Source organism: Chelonoidis abingdonii, chromosome 6 (genome assembly GCF_003597395.2).
Source record: "Chelonoidis abingdonii isolate Lonesome George chromosome 6, CheloAbing_2.0, whole genome shotgun sequence".
Classification (NCBI taxonomy): domain Eukaryota; kingdom Metazoa; phylum Chordata; order Testudines; family Testudinidae; genus Chelonoidis; species Chelonoidis abingdonii.
In genome coordinates, this window is record NC_133774.1 from 109,083,704 (window position 1) to 109,103,083 (window position 19,380).

The 19,380-nt window shown below is 39.4% G+C and overlaps 1 protein-coding gene across 5 annotated transcripts in view; it reads right to left on the bottom strand.

Annotated features, from left to right (window-relative positions):
* CCDC171 (coiled-coil domain containing 171) overlaps positions 1-19,380 on the bottom strand; it is a 272,987-nt gene that overhangs the window by 168,258 nt on the left and 85,349 nt on the right. For 4 of the 5 annotated variants that reach the window (XM_075067320.1, XM_075067318.1, XM_075067316.1 and 1 more), the window contains 4 exons: positions 18,248-18,415; positions 15,989-16,177; positions 9,625-10,129; positions 7,153-7,269 (listed from right to left, as the gene is read on the bottom strand). In XM_075067320.1, coding sequence (XP_074923421.1) covers positions 7,153-7,269; positions 9,625-10,129; positions 15,989-16,177; positions 18,248-18,415 — 979 coding nt within the window. The remainder of the gene's footprint in view (positions 1-7,152; positions 7,270-9,624; positions 10,130-15,988; positions 16,178-18,247; positions 18,416-19,380) is intronic. The other variant, XM_075067319.1, reaches the window with a different exon arrangement.

A 19,380-nucleotide genomic window follows, 5' to 3' on the forward strand; every position in this document is an offset into this window, starting at 1 on the left:
CTCACGTGATATACCATTGGAAAAGTTATGATTTACTGAATGTGATTATCCAATTTGTATGCATGTATCATTTCTGTATCTGAAGTTAGGAATATTGACTATGTATCTGTATTTCAACTAAGCTACTCTGGGTGACTGCTAACACTTCAGGAACAACAATGGAAAAGACAGACAGGGCAGATGGCCCATCAGTGAGGACGATAGACTGTGAAAAGTTTGGCCTTCCCGTGGTCATTCCATACTGCCAATGACTCATGGATGCTGCGATCCTACAGAGTCAGGTGGTCTTGTCACCTGATACTAAAACATTACCTGGGACTTCCTGTAACTTTCCAATGTAAGGGAAGGCGGGGGGGGGGGCAAGTTTGCGAAACAAAGGATTCCCACCTTATGTAAATCCTATTTAAGGGTGGGAAGGAAGGTAAACAGGACTCCTCCTCTCCAGGGCCTGTCTGCCCAAGAAGAAAGACTGCAAAAAGAAAGGCAAGGGGGGAGTCCAGACTGAAACAGGGGTCTAGTCTGAAAAGGAATATAACTGGAACTCTGAACCACAGAAACTTTGCAAACTGCCTGCAACAATATCTAGGGTGAGAAATACTATTTGTAACCAATTTCTTTAGTGAAACTAGCTTAGTTCGTGCGTTTGATTTCATTTGCTTAGTAATCTGCTTTGTTCTGTCTGTTACCCCTTTTTACCACTTAAAATCTGCCTTTTATAGTTAAAAAAATAGTTTTGCTTATTATTAAACCCAGTTTCTGTAATTTCTAACTGCAGGGGAGAGAAGGTAAGAAGTGTGCACACCCCTCTCCGCATTGAGGGAGGGGGCAAATTTCATAATATATCTTTGCGTCTGCACTCCAAGGGAGGTGGACATCTGAGTGCTGAAGCAAATCCCCAAAGCTGAGTCTTCCCAGAGCTGATCTGCAGCTGGGTGTGGCCCTGCCTGTGTGTATGTTAGAGGAGGTTTTAAGAGCCTGGCTCAGCAAGACAGGTTGAAGGGGGCCCATGTTAGCAGAACAGGTAGACTCAGTGGTATCTCAGCACATCAGATGACTTCCCAAAGAGTCCAACCTGTCACAATCACCTCTAGTTAATTTTTAATGAATAATGGTTTTGACTAAAACACACAAATGTTTTGGCGTGATTTGCTGACTGTTTTGCAAGGCGAAAAGAGAATACAGTGTAATTCCATAAGGTATTGTATTCTTCTATAACAAGTGGAAAAAGAACATATACACTTTAAGTACCTGGCCACAGACTATAAGGGAATTACAGTAAAAGCAATAAATAATTTATGTTGTGATGAGCATGTAAGAAATGGCTTACACAAATAAAGTTACAGTACAAAGAGCAATCAATTCTTTATTAAACAAATGAAGCAAAAGGCAATGAAAAGTGACAAATCTTCCTCTCATGACAGGTGGAGGGAGAATTCTGTTTTGTTTTGAGTGAAATTGAATGAAGGGAAAGAATAAACTGATTAATATTATAGAGGAACTGAAATATTCGTATTAAGCTTCAGAAATTCAGTTTATGCTACAGCAGACAATATTTGTATGTGTGCTTGGTTCCTCTGAGTGCTAATGAAGTACAATGTCTCTTAAAAAAAAAAGAAAAGAAAAGAGAAAATGCACTTTACAGGCCTTTTTAAGTAAATCTAAAGATAAACAATTCCAACCCTATACTGTTAAGACTACTTGACTAAGTAAGGACAAATCTATTAGGAAAACAGGGTTTACAGGGAAATGTTTATAAAGGAAAAACTCCAAAATTCAAATTTAAAAATAAAACAAAAGCACACATCAATTTGCCTTCCTTTCCCCCACACATACAAGAACAAAAACAAAGTAAAAGGCACACCACCAAAAAATCAGTGTTGCTTGAAAGCTTTGGATTCAATCCCTTTCCTTTACGTCAACCCCTCCAAAATGACTGCAGTTCCCAATGTTGCAGTCTTTTTGACTTGTCCATATTTACAAGTTTCTTAAAGAGACCCTGCACATTTCTCCTGTCTCCTGTGTATGCTTGGCAGCTTCAATGAAGTTTTGAATACTTCTGGGACTTTCCCCTTTGCAGTGTACCCTGAAGCGTATTTGGAAGGGGAAACCCAGAAGTGCATAACGATATCAAATGAGCCGCTGCTATAAATAGGTTGATCAACTAGATTCAAAGTTTCAAAAGTTCCTAAGTGACTTAAGAGTCTTAATTTTAAGCATTTCAGAGCATAAATTTCTTTGACTGTTAATGAGAATTAGGCTCACAGATGCCTATGTTCTCTTTTCAGAACGAGAGTTAGGCTCTTAAGCTGCATCATTTTGAAATGTTATCTCTGATTTTAATTTATTTACTATTCTTTTTTTACCATGCCAAAGTTTCTTGAAGTCTGAGTCACACATGAGCAGCTAGATGTCAGGATACTCTGAGGGCAAATTAAGTAGACACATGTGATGGGAATCAGAAAAGCTGTTGTGACCATGAGACCAAATATTTCCACATGGTCCTTCGCGGAGGCCTTCTCATGCCTCTTTTATACTGCCCATGAATTCTACAGTGTCTGACTCTTAAACAAAAAGGATTTTATCTAAACAATTGCTAGCAAGACTCCTATATATTCCAGGGATTTGAGTAGAATAAGAAAGTTAGCAATTTCAGCACCTCAATGCTGATATGATTTATCTTTGAAATCCTTTTTAAAGTGCAGTCATTGATCAGCCAATTGTCCAGCTAGAGGAATGCATGCACTCCTGTGTAAACGGCTCCTATGCATTTTGACATACAGTGCAATTCAAAAGTCTTGAATTGGCAGTGTTGGGATGTGAATTTGAATTACTGGATATCAGGATGATCTGGTGGACAGGGCATAGAACTGGAAGTGAGGAGACTTGGTTCTGTTCCTGGCTCTCTGGAGCCCATTTGCTGTTTGATCTTGGGTATATCACATCTCTACTCCTCAATTTTCTTTACTTCCTTGCAGTCCTGCTTCCTCACTTCTGATATATTTAATTTCTGTCAGAGAACATTTGTGACTATAGGACTACCAGGGAGAAAAGAGCAATGAAGGAGCATAAGAACACTGCAAAGAGTCTAATGCTTCCTTGCATATGCATAACAATTAATTTGTGTAACTCCATGCCACAAAATATCAGTGAAGTCAAGAGTTCCCCAGGATTAAAAAAAGATGAAACATTTATCTGATTAATGAAAACATACAGAGTACACGAAAAATGTTAAAAATATAAGGGATACAGAAACCATCATGCTTTAGGTCATTAGCAAAATATTAACTTTCCAGGGTAAGAAGGAAACTTCCCTTGATGACAGGCTATTCCAAAATTGTTCATTACAGGGATTTCTATACCTTCTTCTAGAAGCAACTGGTTCTGTCCACTGTCAAAGACATAACATGGGATTACACAGACCCCTGGGCCAGACATGCTGTGGCAATTCCTACATTCCCATGCTGAACACATCAAATACTAAAGCCTCTGGTGATTAAGAACTTTCAACTCATTGTTTGCAAAGCACAGCTGAGCACAGCGCCATGGGACACAAGGTCCTCAGCTGAGGTTGGAAAGCACTGGGCACAACTCAGAAGTGGAAGTGGCCTTTGTATTCCTCTAATCTTGGCTGTGTTCTGCAGCAGTCCAGTGCCTGACACAAATCTGAAGCAGCCTGAAGGCTGCTATTATAACAGTCAGTGCTCTGCAGGATGTACGGACACTCTGATCATGACCTCTTTTCCCTGATAGCAGGAAGGTAGGTAGGAGCCACCAAGGTATCTCTATTCTTCCTGAGATTCCACCATTCAAGAGAGACCCTCCAAGGTTGGATGTGACTGGTTTAGGACCACTTTGCACTGGTGGAACAGTGTAGTGGCTGGAGAATGGCTTAGGAGCAAAGCTCATTTGGAAATGTAGCCTTTCAATCAGCATTGGTTAGAGCATTCAGGAAGAATTAGGTGTTCATTCAGGGTGTGCTCTGAACAGACAGGTCATTGTTTGAATGTCTCTTAGTTGTGTCCAGCTCTCAGCGTGATATTAATCTAAGTGAGACTTTGAATAAGTACACCTGCTTCGTAGTACCATGACTGATGTCCAAATGCGATGGAACAATTATGCTAACTTATGCACATCTTACGTGGTCTGGTTTTTATACCAGCAGAGGCTTTCAACATAGCAATCACAGATTGTATGTCTGAGGTACAAGCTCTCAACAAACCAAAAACTAGCACTTGGCTGTACGCTTCATTATGAGGCTACAGAGAAAATAAATACTGGACCTATGATGAAGTCCACCTTGTGTTTGACATGTATGTACAGAAATCAATTAAAATATTACCAGAAGAAGAGACTCCATGGTATTGCACTTGTCCAATACAAAATCATCGATTCCACAAACATCTTCAATGTCACAATGTCTCATACTCACATGAAGGATGAGTTAACCATATACCTTGCAGGAAAAATACTCCAGCATATGAACAATGCTAAAGAATTTCACTGTCACATGGCTTAATAAAGCTGCTGCCTCACACTGTTCAGTGGAGTTTTAGTCGTTTCCATGAGAAGACTGACACTAAAATTATTTTGCATGCCATCAATGCTACAGAGAAAGAGGCTCTATTAAACTCCAGATTTTTGCACAAAACACAGGTTCTAGTGTTCTCTGTGTGATGCTACCCAAGACTTCTGCAAGATTCTGTTTTTGTGCCTGCTGCTGGGGAACAGAATGGCTTGTATATCCCTCAGAGATGTATTCTTGTGACTCGGACCATTAAAAGCTATTAGGAATCCATGCCCTTTCAGGAACATAGGTGCTGGAACTAGAGATGCTAGGGGTACGGGAGCACCTCCTGGCTTGAGGTGGTTTCCATTATATACAAGGTTTACAGTTTGGTTCAATGGCTCTCAGCACTCCCACTATATAAACTCTTCCAGCACCCCTGTTCAGAATGTGACACTGCTTGAATGTTGGCTGAAAAGGCCAAATTACCTTACTGGAAGGCATTTGATTCAGCCTCTAAAGACTATTTCCTCACTCTGAAGCTGCTTGGAATGGCTGAGATAGTCACTGATGAAGTCACAAATGCACTGGAGACATTCATATGGAGAGTTCATCATTAGAAGACAACATTAAGATACTTGCAGAGCTATGCTGGTGGATATTTTCCAAGAAGCAGACAAAAAAAGTTACCACCAATGAGGGGAGCATTTATACCTGCTATCAAGAGAGAAAACTGTCAAGCAATGGAATGGCTCAGGAATCATTGAGCATATTCAAGCCTACCTTCCCCTGTTGAGCATGGATGGGTCTGGGAGGATGGACCAATCACACCAGTTATGTGTGAAATACCATGAGCTCCCAGATTAATCCTTTAGCCAATCAAATGTTTCTGTGCAAAGACCAGATGCTCATCACCCTGAAAATATTTGGCCAGCAACCTGCTTTGTATGAAGATGTGCTACTGGAGCACTGATGAGGATCAGTGTGACAGTATGTCCAGCAGTGGTTTGGTGCCCTAGATAGAGACAACAGTTACAATGACTTTGATGAATAAATGTTTTCAGCCTTATATGTTAACAGTAATTTACCTAGGATTACCAAAGATCAATGTCTTTTTTAATGTAAGCAATGCATCTCTGTGTTCAAGTATAATTTAAAAAAAACTTTGATTTTTAAACATTTTCTCAAACATATATCTTCATAATTGTTTCAGGTCTGTCATGTTTGGTACCATTGTGGTCATGGGAGGCGGGGTTTTTGAATAATACCTAACTGGACCCATTTCCAATAATGTATCATCAAAATGTCCACCAACCAGAAGACCCAGGGCTGGGTAGGCAGCAAGTCCCCTCTTACCACACCACAGAGGGTGAACACCATTGAAATTATGATTCTGTAGATTTTTACAACACAAATGACCTTTCTATAGCTAGCTGTCCACGGAATGAGATTTGCTCCCAGATTATCAGGCTAGATCTACAACTTCTTAAAAGTAGTTTACATACAATCAAATGAATTTTCAGAACCCTCTTATGAGGCTGTGAAATGTTATTATTCCTATGTACACAGATAGATGAGGCACAGGAAGGAAGGTGAAATAACTTGCCCAAAACCACACTCTGAGTCAGTAGAAGAGGTGGGATTAAACTCAGGAATTAGTGGCTTTCTATACACAAGATTAGTTTCTCTGAATAGGCCAGTAGTAAACGTTGGCTGCTTTTGACCATTCTGCAATTAATGAGATTTAAGGAGTTGTCTTACAATCATTTTTAATTAACAAATGTTTAGTGCAGTTGAGAGCATCTACCAAAGCAGAAAGCTACTACTTGTGAGTCTCATGCACTGGTACCTCACTAATATTAGGGAAAGTGGTCACTTTATCTATTTAACATTACAGAAAGAATTTCAAAACTACTAGGTATCCCTAATCTGAAACTGCATAACTTAGATCGATCCTCCCCCAGGGTAGAACAGGACTAAGTAAGCAATTACTGCATTGTTAGGCAAACAAACAAAACATATAGAAGCTAGATTTAAACTAATGCTAAAATGACGGGAAACAATAAATATGCGTTATATATTAAAGTTAACCCTATTGTATTCACAGCTTCATTTTGTGATACAATCTTAAGTAACTACTGCTTTTGCCAGTAAGTATTCAGAAGTACTGACCACATGTGATATAGGGTTATTATTTATGTACTACCACATGTGAGCACGCAGGGCTGGCTCCAGGGGTTTTACCGCCCCAAGCAGCCACAAAAGGAAAAAAAAAAAAAGCTACGATCGCAATCTGTGGCAATTCAGTGGGAGGACCTCCGCTCCGAGTGGGAGTGATGGATCCTCCGCTGAATTGCCGCCAAATACCTGAATGTGCCACCCCAAGCACCTGCTTGCTAAGCTGGTGCCTGGAGCTGGCCCTGTGAGCATGTATATGGGGTGTGGATATGTATATGCAAAAGTGTCCAAAAGGAAAAACACAAGTACAACTACCAATAAAGATGAAGAAAATTTGACTCCCCAAATAACTTTCCACCTCCAGAAATTTGAGCCAGAAGAGAAGACATCTGAAGATATAAAATCCTCAATAGGAAATCACATAACATACCACTTTTTATATTCTCTACAACAATATATTTAACAATTACCTGTTTTGCTAACAACTTCCTGTAATTCAGCCACCGAACTGATTATTGCAGCAAGAAGGTCAGAACTAGTAAACCAGTTGAGTGCTTGAAGACAGTGGACTTGTTCCTTTTGGTGTTCTGTGAAACAAAATGTAATGGATGAGATAGATGGTACACTACAATCTTCAGTTGTTTAAGAAATGGATCAGAATAAAGTTTACACAAAATTCATGCCAGGATTCCACTTTTCTTTCAAGAAATTTTAGATGGTGTTCACAGGCACTATGCCACCTTCAGCTGTTAAATAGGAAAACAATTATTTGTTCCTCTGTATATCACTTCCTCTTACTCAGAGAAACCATAAAATGGGTAAATATGTCTCTGTTTACCTTCATACTACAGTAAATGTACAATGTCTTTACAGTTACTGTACTCTTCAAATGAAGATTTAATAATCCCATACTATTTTATTTTTAATATGAAATACTGTCATAAACAGATAGCTAAGGGTTAATGTCTCTTTCACCTGGAAAAGGTTAACAAACAACACCTGACCAGAGGACCAATCAGGAGACAGGATACTTTCAACTCTGGGTAGAGGAAAGTTTGGGTGTAGGTCCTTTGTTCTGTGTCTGTGTACTCTCTAGGCTCTAAGGGTCACCACATGTCTCTACAGGCTCTTTAATCTTCTGTTTCCAATTTGTAACTACAAAGGTAGAAAGATAGTATAGTCTTTTTATTTGGTTTGCTTTATGTGCAAATGTGTAGTTTGCTGGAAATATTTTAAATTGTATTTTTTCTGGATAAGGCTGTTTATCCATTTTCTATAAGCTGGAAAACTCTGTAATATTTCATCATAATTTACAGAGATTATTTTTTACTCTTTTTGTCTTTTATTAAAACTTTCTTTTTATTAAAAGTTTTGCTTTTAAGACCTGTTTGATTTTTTTTTTCCTAGTTGAGGCTCAAGGGGAATTGGTGGGAGGAAGAAGATGAGGGGAAGGGAAAACCTGTTCTCTGTGTTTATCTCTCTCTCCGGGAGAAGGGAGGGGGAAAGAGAGAATCCTTTTGTTTCAATTCATGGAGCTTGAATCTGTCTATCTTTCCTAGTGTACCCAGGGCGGGAAGAATCTGGGAGGAGGTAAAGAGGGGAGAAGGGAAGTGGGTTATTTCCCTTTGTTGTAAGACTCAAGGAATCTGAGTCTTGGGGTCCCTAGGGAAGGTTTTGGGGATACTGGAGCTAATCAGGGGCTCCACCCAAAGTCCTGATTGGTGACAGCACTACAGGATCTAAGCTGGTAATTAAGCTTAGAGGATTCATGCTAGTATCTCATTTTCTGGACGCTAAGTTTCAGATTTGGGAAAGAATACTATGACATGGCGGCAGTGTGTGGGATAGATGGAATCCAAAAGCCAGTAGGAATATTATTTTTCTTTTTTTAGATGCCTGTAAGCAGAGAGAAGGGGTTTTTTTTTAAACTGCAGCAGGAGAATTTTTTTTTCTCTCTCCTTGCTCCGTTTGGCTGTGCATAGAGATTGCCTAAGGCAAGGAGCCATTAAGGTAACAAGGGTCTTTTGTTAAACAATAGAACTCCAGCTGTGAGTCAAGTACACCAGCAGAACACATTTGCATATCAAAGAGGTTTTTTTGGTTTAATTTACATGTGAAAGATTAGATAGAAGAAGTTAAGAAAAGGCACTGTTGCTAGGCAAAACCAAGCAGGCAGCAGAGGAACAGCAGTTCAGACAATAAACACCAGAGGGCACCCCAACACAAGAAAACAGGAACCATGACTTCCAGGGCAAAACTGGATGCAGACGAACAAATCAAAGACACAGACCACAGTCTTTCTACCTCTGTACTTACAAATTGGAAACAGAAGATTAGAGAGCCTGTAGAGACGTGTGGTGACCCTCAGAGCCTAGAGAGTACACAGACACAGAACAAAGGACCCACACCCAAACTTCCCTCTACCCAGAGTTGAAAGTATCCTGTCTCCTGATTGGTCCTCTGGTCAGGTGTTGTTTGTTAACCCTTTCCAGGTGAAAGAGACATTAATCCTTAGCTATCTGTTTATGACAAATACGCATAACAGATTAGCACTTTGGCTTTTTAATCAGGACCTTTTATCTGGATCTCCATTCATTTGGAGACTTCACAGGGCAGTGAACCAGGTAGCATAATACTAAAGTGTTTGCAACTTCTTTTTCTGGAAAGATAATATAAATCTATCACAGATCTCAGATATTATATACACACACAGCACCACCTTCTTTTTCAGCTATTCAATAAACAGAAAATATTTGTATTTGGGGTAGCCTCACATTCAATATGAGCACACAAATATTTTTTCAAGTCAGCATTATATTTGTCTTTACACATTATTATTAAACAAATAAACAAATAATACATAAGTTAAGCACCAACAGTGCAATCTGATATAACATTGCAATCTGATATAACATTATAAAAGAACAAACCAATTATCTTACTTGATAGGTTATGTTTCCCCTTGGCCTCTCCTATGCAAACTAGGATTCCTATGCCTTCTCTGAAACCATCTACCCAGGAGAAAAGAGAGTTACTTGACTGTCCCAAAATTTGAAGTCTGTGTGCTGCCAGAACTGCAATAACACCTTTCCGGAATACATGTATCATGCCTTTGAAATGCTTTTTCTTTATCTTCATTTCATCCTGCCTCTTTTCCTCTACATCAGACAAAGCATAGACCAGAGTCCTAATTTCCTGTTTGAGTACTTCATAGGTGTGGACCTGATCCTGGAGAAAGTCTCTTTGTGTAGACAAGGCACAAAGTCGGCTGTACAGAGGATATAAGGCACCACCCATGAGTGCACAGGCAGCCAGCAGAGACGTATGTTCCTTTTGTGTCTGTATTAATATACTTTTCAATTGTGAATTTTCATGGACCAACTGCTCTCGTGCTTTTTCAATGACAGAACATTTTTCCTTGGCTTTTTCTGCAATTTCTTGATATTTCTGTAAAGACAAAAGTAGATTTAAACTAGAGCATAATTTTTAAAATAGAGAAATATCTACTGAACTCTCCACTAACTAAAGCTGAAAGAAAAGGCTTATTTATTCCATTTTTTTCTCTTCTGTTCAGATCAAATATGGTGGTGATTTAAAAAAAAATCACAATAGAAATTATCATATTCAGGCATGTCAACAGAATTAGTTTAACTTTTCTCTATCTTTGGAGGACAATCATTCAGTAAGTATGGAAGCACAACAGTGTTATAGCCATGATTTACCAGGCTTCTCCAACAAGAATATGGACTCCAATTTTTAATTCTCGTTATTGTGATAGAAGATAGCATAGTATTCTCAATCAGCTTATCTGGGAGCAACACTAGGTCCAATTTTTAGAAAGAACAACTATGTTGCTCTTCAAAGTAAAAGACAAGTTAAATGAGAAGAAACACATATTTTAGTATTTCTACTATGTAGAAATGCATTAAGTGGATTAATTTTATAATTTAATTTACAGGATTTATTGCATCAGTATTCTACTTTAAAAGGAAGTTTGTTCATCTACAAAGTCTTTTGGAACTACTGCATTATTTACAGGGCTTATTCTGCAAGAACCAAATACTATCTGATAGTGTGTCAGGAAGGCACTAAAAAGGTAATTTGGATTTGGAAATCATTTTATGGTTCCTAACCCTCAGAGCTGACAGGCCAGCATTTAAGTAAGCACATTTAAAGTGCAATCCCTATAGGTCTATGAAATACCAGCACTGGCATCATGTACTCTGTTTAATGCTTCTTTTTAAAAATTTTCAAGATGAGAAAAATGAATAAAACTTAAAATCTTTCAAATATATTGTAGAAGTATATAAATTATTCTTTAACCATAAACACGGGTTTAAAAAAATGAAGCTACATCTGTTTTCACTTTTACAATGATTTTTAATTGTTTCTCTCTTACTCTACATTGTTTCTAATATCTTCTTAGAAAATTAAAAGTACATTTTTTTGAGAGAAATAGCAGGGTTAGCTCCTTTAAGAGTGGTGGGCTGACTTCCTGGAGCGTATGAGCTTTGAGGGATGCCTTACTGGGTTAAAGAACTCTGTGAACTTCAAGTTCATTAACAAAAATTACACATTCCCCCGGAGAGTAGAACTCTATTTTATCCTATTTCTTGCTGGGTCCTTATCCTTTATGTTGGCAAGAAGACAGATTGCAAACTAGAGACTTAATGACACTTAGACTTCAAAAGATTTCATAGTACTTCAACTATTTTATTTTTATATCTCACATAAGTGACTTTTGATACAATTGCAATATAGCAAAGTCCTCAGCTAGTTCACCAGCTTCTTCTGTAAAAATCACGCTTCTTAATAAAACATGCCAAACCAACAAGGAAATATTTTCTCTCTCTAGAGGATTTTTTTTCCTTTTCTATTTTGCAAACCTTGTTATATTTATAATAGAGTTGAAAGTCACATTCCTCTTTTTGTTAATAGCTTTAGGTTTTTGTTTCTATCCCAATATCTTCGCAGATATCAATGCATCTAAAGCCATAACATGTATTAGTTGTAGTGGAGTCCACTAAAATGGTGGAGAAAAAACAAAAGCAAACACAGTTAATTACTCACAGTAATGGAATTAGGAAATACAGGATATTTCTTACAAGTCTGCACACATTCTGAAGAAATGACATGTCTGAGACAAGGGAGTACATTCCACATATTCATTAGGTTTCTCAAAACACATATTCATTAGGTTTCCAAATGTATATTTTAATTTCAGATTGAAGGAATGTATTGGCAGACCCTGCTCAAGGTCAGAGGTGACCCTATGGACATCAAAATGGAGGACCTTACTCTTCCCACAAAAGCACTGAAAGTTGCATTCATTTTAATTCCAGCTGCCAACGAGGAGCCCAAGGCATCCTCTAACACAACTACAGCCATCCCTGTTTGCTAGTACTCTGTGACAAGGCCACTTTGAGAGGTTCTGCTCCACAGAAGAACACTGACTCTTCTTTAGGGTCGCCAGGTGTCCAGTTTTTCAATCGGAATACTTGGTTGAAAAGGGACCCTGGCGGATCCAGTCAGAACCACTCACCAGGCCATTAAAAGTCCAGTCCATGGCACAGCGGGGCTAAGGCTGCCTGTTGTGGCTCTGTGCACGGAAGCAGAGGCATGTCCTTGCTCCAGCTCCTACACCTAGCGGCAGCCAGGGGACTCTGCGTGCTGTCCCATCCACAGGCACCACGCCCACAGCTCCCACTGGCCGAGAACCACAGCCAATGGGAGCTCCGAGGGCGACATCTGCGATGGGACAGCGCACAGAGCTGCCTGTCTGCGCCTCTGCATAGGAGCTAGAGGGGGGACATGCCGCTGCTTTTGGGAGCTGCTTGAGGTAAGCACCACCCAGAGCCTGCATCCCTGACCCCTCCAGTGCCCCAATCCCGGATCCCCCTCCCACCCTCTGAATCCCAGTCCAGAGTACCCTCCTATACCCCAAGCCCCTCATCACTGGCCCTGCATCAGAGCCTGCACCTCCCAAGCCAGAGCCCTCAACCCCTCCTGCACCCCAACCCCCTTCCCCGACCTGAAGCCCCCTCCCACAGCCTGAACTCTTAATTTCTGATCCCACTCCAGAACCCACATCCCCAGCCCAGAGCCCACACCCCCTCCCACACCGCAACCCCCTGCCTCAGCCTGGAGCCCCCTACCATACTCTGAACCCTTGGCTCCAGCCCCCAGCCCGGAGGACCCTCCTGGACCCCAAACCCCTCATCTCTGGCCCCACCCCAGAGCCCTCACCCCCTCCCGCACCCCACCCCCTGCCCCAGCCTAGTGAAAATGAGCAAGTGAGGGTGGGGAGAGTGAGCAACAGAGGGAGGGGGTATGGAGTGAGCAGGGGCAGAGCCTCAGAGAAGGGGCAGGGCAGGAGCGGGGCTTTGGAGGAGGAGTGGGGCAGGCCAGGGGGCAAGGCAAGGGTGTTCAGTTTTGTGTGAGTAGCAAGTTGGCAACCCTAACCTGCTTTCTAATTACATCATCTGAGAGCAACAGTTGTAGAGTATTATCTAGCAGCACCCAAAGACCTCAGCTGGAATCAGGGGCCTGAATGCTACAGGACGAGAACAGCAGCATTGCCAGGTGTTATTACACTACTGGCACAAAGCTTCCAAATTGCACTGTTATATTTTAAAAAGCCAATTATTGAAGTCTTACACTGCACTTTGGAAGGCTTCCTGCACCAATGCAATACTAACCATCCAAAAATCTCAAAGTAGCATTACTCATGTTGCTATACAGCCACAGCTGTCAATTAATCGGATGACCTCATCAAAAGATTTCCAAGGTGTACCTCTGTGCAGAGACAGTTTGCAATGTTATATACTAATACTGATACTGCCTGAAAAATTAAACACAGCTTGTAAGTCCCTTATTTAAACTTTTAAATAATCTTCAGCAGTGAATGTCTGGAAGGAAGCAGGGTGAATATCAAATGAGCTTAATGATAATTTCCTATCTCAAAGCAGTCTTGCAAGGCTTAATTCATTAATGTTTGTAAGGCACTTTAAGATCCTGAGGCGGAAGATACTCTACAAGAGCAAAATATAATATTTCTCTGCTGGTGTTAGCAGTATTCTCATTTTGTGCCATTACTACTTAACAGTGTTTATTTCTTTACTTGAAAAAATAAATCAAGAGAATCATTCTTCTCCATGGAAAAGAAAATGTTAAGAGTCTAGCATTCACCACGGGGATACACAGTAGAATATATACAAAAATCAGATATTTTAAAAAGGCTTGATTCCCAGAAATGTTGGGTCAAATTCCAGCACCAATTTCCCTAAAAATGCAAAAGCAATGGTGCAAAAACAGGGTAAGAGCAACCCTGCATTGTCAATGTCCAAGGATACAGTCATGGAGAACCCTGAGAAGTGTAGACCATAGCCTGGTTCTCTGCTGCCTTGCACCTTGTAGTCATTTATATCTACACAAAGTGTGTGTAAAATAAGCAACCATTCTGCTAGGATAGAGGTTTAAACCCACTCCAGACAGGTGTGACTACGCAGGATGGAGAAGAAGGAAAAACAAGGCTCAGGAACAAGACTTCACATCCTGCATTTACCTCTTGTCTTGCTCATTCATAAATAGGGTCCTACCAAATTCACAATCCATTTTGGTCAATTTCATGGTCATAGGAGTTTAAAAATAGTAAGTTTCATTATTTCAGCTATTTAAACCTGAAATTTCACAGTGTTGTAACTGTAGGGGTCCTGACCCAAGAGGAGTTGGGAGGTTGGGGCAAGGTTATTGCAGAAGGGGTTGTAGTACTGTTACTCTTACTTCTGTGCTGCTGGTGGTGGCACTGCCTTCAGAGCTGGGCAGCTGGAGAGTGGCGGCTGCTGGCCAGGAGACTAGCTCTGAATGCAGAGCCACCACCAGCAGCAGCGCAGAAGTAACGATGGCAGGTATGGTATTGTCACCCTTATTTCTGCGCTGCTGCCTGCAGAGCTGCGCCCTCAGTCAGCAGCCACCACTCTCTGGCCACCCAGCTCTGAAGGCAGCAGTGTTGAAATAATGGCAACATGGTATGGTATTCCCACCCTTACTTCTGCACTGCTGCTGGTGGGGCACTGCCTTCAGAGCTGGGTGCCTGGCCAACAGCTGCTGCTCTCTAGCCACCCAGCTCTAAAGACAGTGTAGAAGGTGGCAATATCCCAATCCCCCTAAAATAACCTTGCGACTCTCCTGCAACTCCCTTTGGGTCAGGACTCCCAATTTGAGAAACCCTGGGATCCCCCATGAAATCTGTGTAGTGCAGGGTAAAAGCACATAAAAGACCAGATTTCATAAGGGAGACCAGATTTTATGGTCCGTGACATGTTTTTCATTGCAATAAATTTGGTAGGGTCCTATTCATAAATTGAAGATGTCATCCTGAATTTGGCATAACACAGCATTTTCCCAAACTTTTGAAAGCTGAACTCCCTCTCAGGAAAGTTCAATTAATCAGGTCCTCTTTCAGTCATAACACGTCAGCAGGAGAACTGGGGGGGAGGGAGTCAGGGACTGCATTGGCACTGAGATATAGGAACGTCTACCTATAAGTAATTGACTTGAGTCCCATCCAAGTTGGTAAAGAAAAGAGGGGAAAAAACCTTCAGTTTCAATAGAGAAGTAAAAAGCTAAAAGAGTAAAGAACCATCTTCTCAACACAAAGTGGACCATCCTGGTGATGGTTGAGGCACACTGGCAGGTCAGCATGTGTAGCTTTTATCTGCCAAGAGAGAACTTGAGTTTCCAGAGCTGACAGTCTTCAACCTTTCATAAAAACACTAAACTTCAAGCTCAGTGAACATAACTCAAGTCACAGTTATTTGTTTCACTGTAGTGCCTGAAACAAAGGGGACTATTACACTGTTTAACATTGTTACCGCTATAACTAATTTGCTCCTGGGTTCAGAATTTATATACTTAATTTCATTCCACAATGAATTCAAATCACTCTTATTCTACAAACTCTCAGAAAGGGGAAGGTCATATTGGAAAAAGCAGCTGGGGCTCTATGTAATTCTACAAACAAATCTATCTTTTCACCGTATAGCTTTAACTTCTTCCAAAAAAAAAAAGGAACTCCAACTGCAGGATCTAATTAAGCAATGCATTTCAGGAATGTTTTAAAAGAAAGTTGTTCATTTCCTAAAGTAAGTAAAAGTTAATAGTAAAAGAATACTTAAAATAAAAAATATATATACCAAATTCCTAAGCAACTTTAAACTGGTTTGGAACTCGAAATATAGAAATAATATACTAAATATTTAAAGAAAAAATGTAGACGTTTAGAGCTTTCTGGAACAAGTACAGTACCTGTGCCCTTGCTTGAACTTCCCCAAGGAGTCCTGAGTATTGCTGCTCCAACTCCTTTTTCTGTTTCTGCCAACAGCTTTCCTGTGCTTTCATCTGCTCAGCCACTTTGTTAAAAGTGTCTTCCTGGGTCTGTTGAAGTTCCCTCATGGTATCAGACTTGTTCTTGCAAATATATTCTAGATGAGATATCTGCATCATAGGAATTATAAAAAAGATTTATTAAACAAAAATGCCCCTTTGCGTTTATTTTAAATCCTACTTTAATGAAAGATTCTTTTGGCAGAAGACCCTGATTGCATTTTCTTCAGACAGCACAGAAGTAAAAAGCTAAAGCATGTCATAGATCTCCTGCTTCATATCTGTCTTTAAAACCTACTTCTTCCAAAAAAATCCAGCCTATGGTGATCTCATCAATGTTGTCATCTCTATACACTCCTGTAGCTGAACAGATGCCTAGGTTTCATTTGGGTCTGTGTCAGAATTCTTCTGGACAGGAACCTTATCTTATTTGTTTTGAAATGTGCAGAGAACATTTATGGTGCTATATAATTAATAATCCTAGCACAATAATCATACAGCAAGTTAAGTGATAATGAAAACCAGAGATTGCATTTTTATGTAATGTTTTATTTGAAAACTACAGTATTACTTGTATTTTCTGAGTATTAAAACAATTTAAGAGAGCTTTACTATACACATGATGCTTCTTTTCACAGGCAAGCATGTTAATTTTATGATGCATTTCAATGAGCAGATTAAGGGGTATAACTTAGCAATCAATGCTTTAGCTGTGCAACTTCTGTTAAAGCTAAATGGAACTGTGTTTTCATTCAAGAATGTATCTCAAATAGGCATGCCTGCATTTTTCAATACTGAATCTAAATGTATGGTCAATATTCTTTTCTATACATTGTACAGAATTGCAGGTGAAAAATCTCTGCTAAGAGATGCAGCAGACAACACTGCCTGTTAAATTCTAAGAAGCTGATGTGCTTGAAATATCACTGAGAACACTTGCTGGCCCATCTCAGCTTCTGTACAGACGCTCCCTGACTAACGCAAGCATTCTGTTGTGGAACGTCTTGCGTAACTTGAATTTTGCGTAAGTCAGAAACGTAAACCCAACAATTATGCAAACAAACAAAAAAAACCCTCTTATTTCTAGCTTATGAAACTTTTTCCATAAGTGTGGATTAGCGTAAGACGGGTTTGTGTAACCCGGGGGGCGTTTGTACTTAAAAACTACCAGTAATTTTGTTGTTGTTCTCTTTTCTCTCGAAGGACAAAGGAGGTGTTCCCTCCACTTCTAATCTACATGATCCACATCTTTGTCTAACCAAACCCTGTTTATGTTTTCCATTGACTGCTGGGATATTTACTGATAGTGGCGGAGTCAAAATGATTAACTGTAAGCAACCCTGTTCTTGAACTTGAGCCAAAGAGAGTGTTCATAAGTCCAACAGATGAGAAACTCATGAAAGTTTTCCCTTCTTGTCCCTCAGGAGCAAATATCAGCATAGCCAAGATCTGGAATCTTTCTTCTAGACCACAGAAACATAGTGCTGACCCGATCAATGGAGCCAGAACATGAATGGAAATCCTTAGGAGCAGCATATGTTAGTCTGCTGAGCCAGTTTAATTTATTGTAACAAAACAGATTCTGAAAAAATATGTTTCTTTTCAACACTTAGCCTTATGAAATATGAAATCACCCATAAAAGTATTCTGTGTCCCCCCAAACAATTTTTTTTAATGTTTTTAAATTCATAATGCTGGTTCTAAATGAATTATATTTCAGACTATAAATGCCATAACCAAATAATCATATTTTTAAAAAACAGTATTTTGATTCACAAGCAAATAGTTTTAAGTTGATGCTCCTGTATTTTGTTTCTCTTTTATGCTAAGATAAAGAGTTGGTTTATTAGTATAAATGACTAAGTTCTTTGAATTGCTTCATCAGTAAGATTAATTTATTTTCTTTTAATTAGGTCCCTGTGGCTAATACTGGCTAGTAGTATTAGCATGTCCTGCACAGAAAGTGGAGCTTAGAGACTTCATACAGACTTCAGTCACATTTACATGCCCACAGCAATGGCATCAAACTGAGTTGTAGACAAGCCATAATTACTGGTATTGAATTATTAACATCCAAATTCTTTTTGAAATAAGATGAATGTCAGTCCCTTTTAATGATACTGTGATGTGGACAAATGTCACTGAATTTAATAGAGGTATCTGGCGCCTGAGGACAGTTACCTTCTCATTAGCCCTGCTGAGGTCTAAGATCAGGGCATCAACATTCTCCTGCAAGATTGCACAAAGCTCAGGCCACGAGAATTTATCCAGGATCCCTTCTGGTTGTTTTATAAGCACACAGCCTGCTACCAAATGCTGATATAAAGTATGGAGGAAAGTTAGCTTCTCCTGTGAGACACAAAAAGAAAAAATAACTGTTGTATATAAATATTAGACTAGCTCTTGACTCTAATATTAGACTCTACAGAGATACCTCATGCACACAAGTCTTGTGTGTTCTGTACACATCTGAAAAGACAGAATTACTCATATTCTGAAATTCTATTTCAAGTGAACCATTCTTAAATGTGTCCAAATGCATTAACAAAATCAGAAGAGAAAAAGATTTTGTAAACTGAGTTTAATTAGATATAATGTATAAATACGTATTTCTCTACAATCCTCATGATAGTAAATACCATGACCTGTAATAAATATTTACAGAATTGATTTCTTCATTTCTTTAACTAAGTATATGAAATTATTGTGTCATTTTACAGGTAACTAATGTTTAAAATCTCTCCCCACCACCACACACATTTATTCCACTGGATTGAAGTTCTACACAAATTATACCTGCTTCCAGTATATAGCATAACATAACATGTACAGTATATATTAACAAAAAAGTTAATTAGCATGGCAGCACAAAATTTGATTATACAAACACCAAATTAGATTTTTAAAACAGAAGCACATTTTTAAAATAATTTGATTTGATGTTTGTTCTTTATATGGATTATATGTGAACACCTAACTGTACAAAACAGGTTTTTGTAAGCATCAGTTAAACTCTACAAGCCTGATTCTGATCTCATTTACATTGGATTTTACACTACAGCATACCAAATGGACTTCAGTAATGTTAGTACTTATTCACACCAGAGTGAGATCAGAATCTGTTTATCTATTTAGTCCATCTATGAAATCTAGCAACTTAAAATTAAGACAAATCAAAGATGATTCCAACACCACAACTAGGGCTCTGATCCAAAGCCCATTTAACCAATGAAACAATGCCCACTGAAAGCAATGGGTATTGGATCGGGTACTAAGTCAAGAAATCATGAGACTTCATGAAGGTATTAAGGACT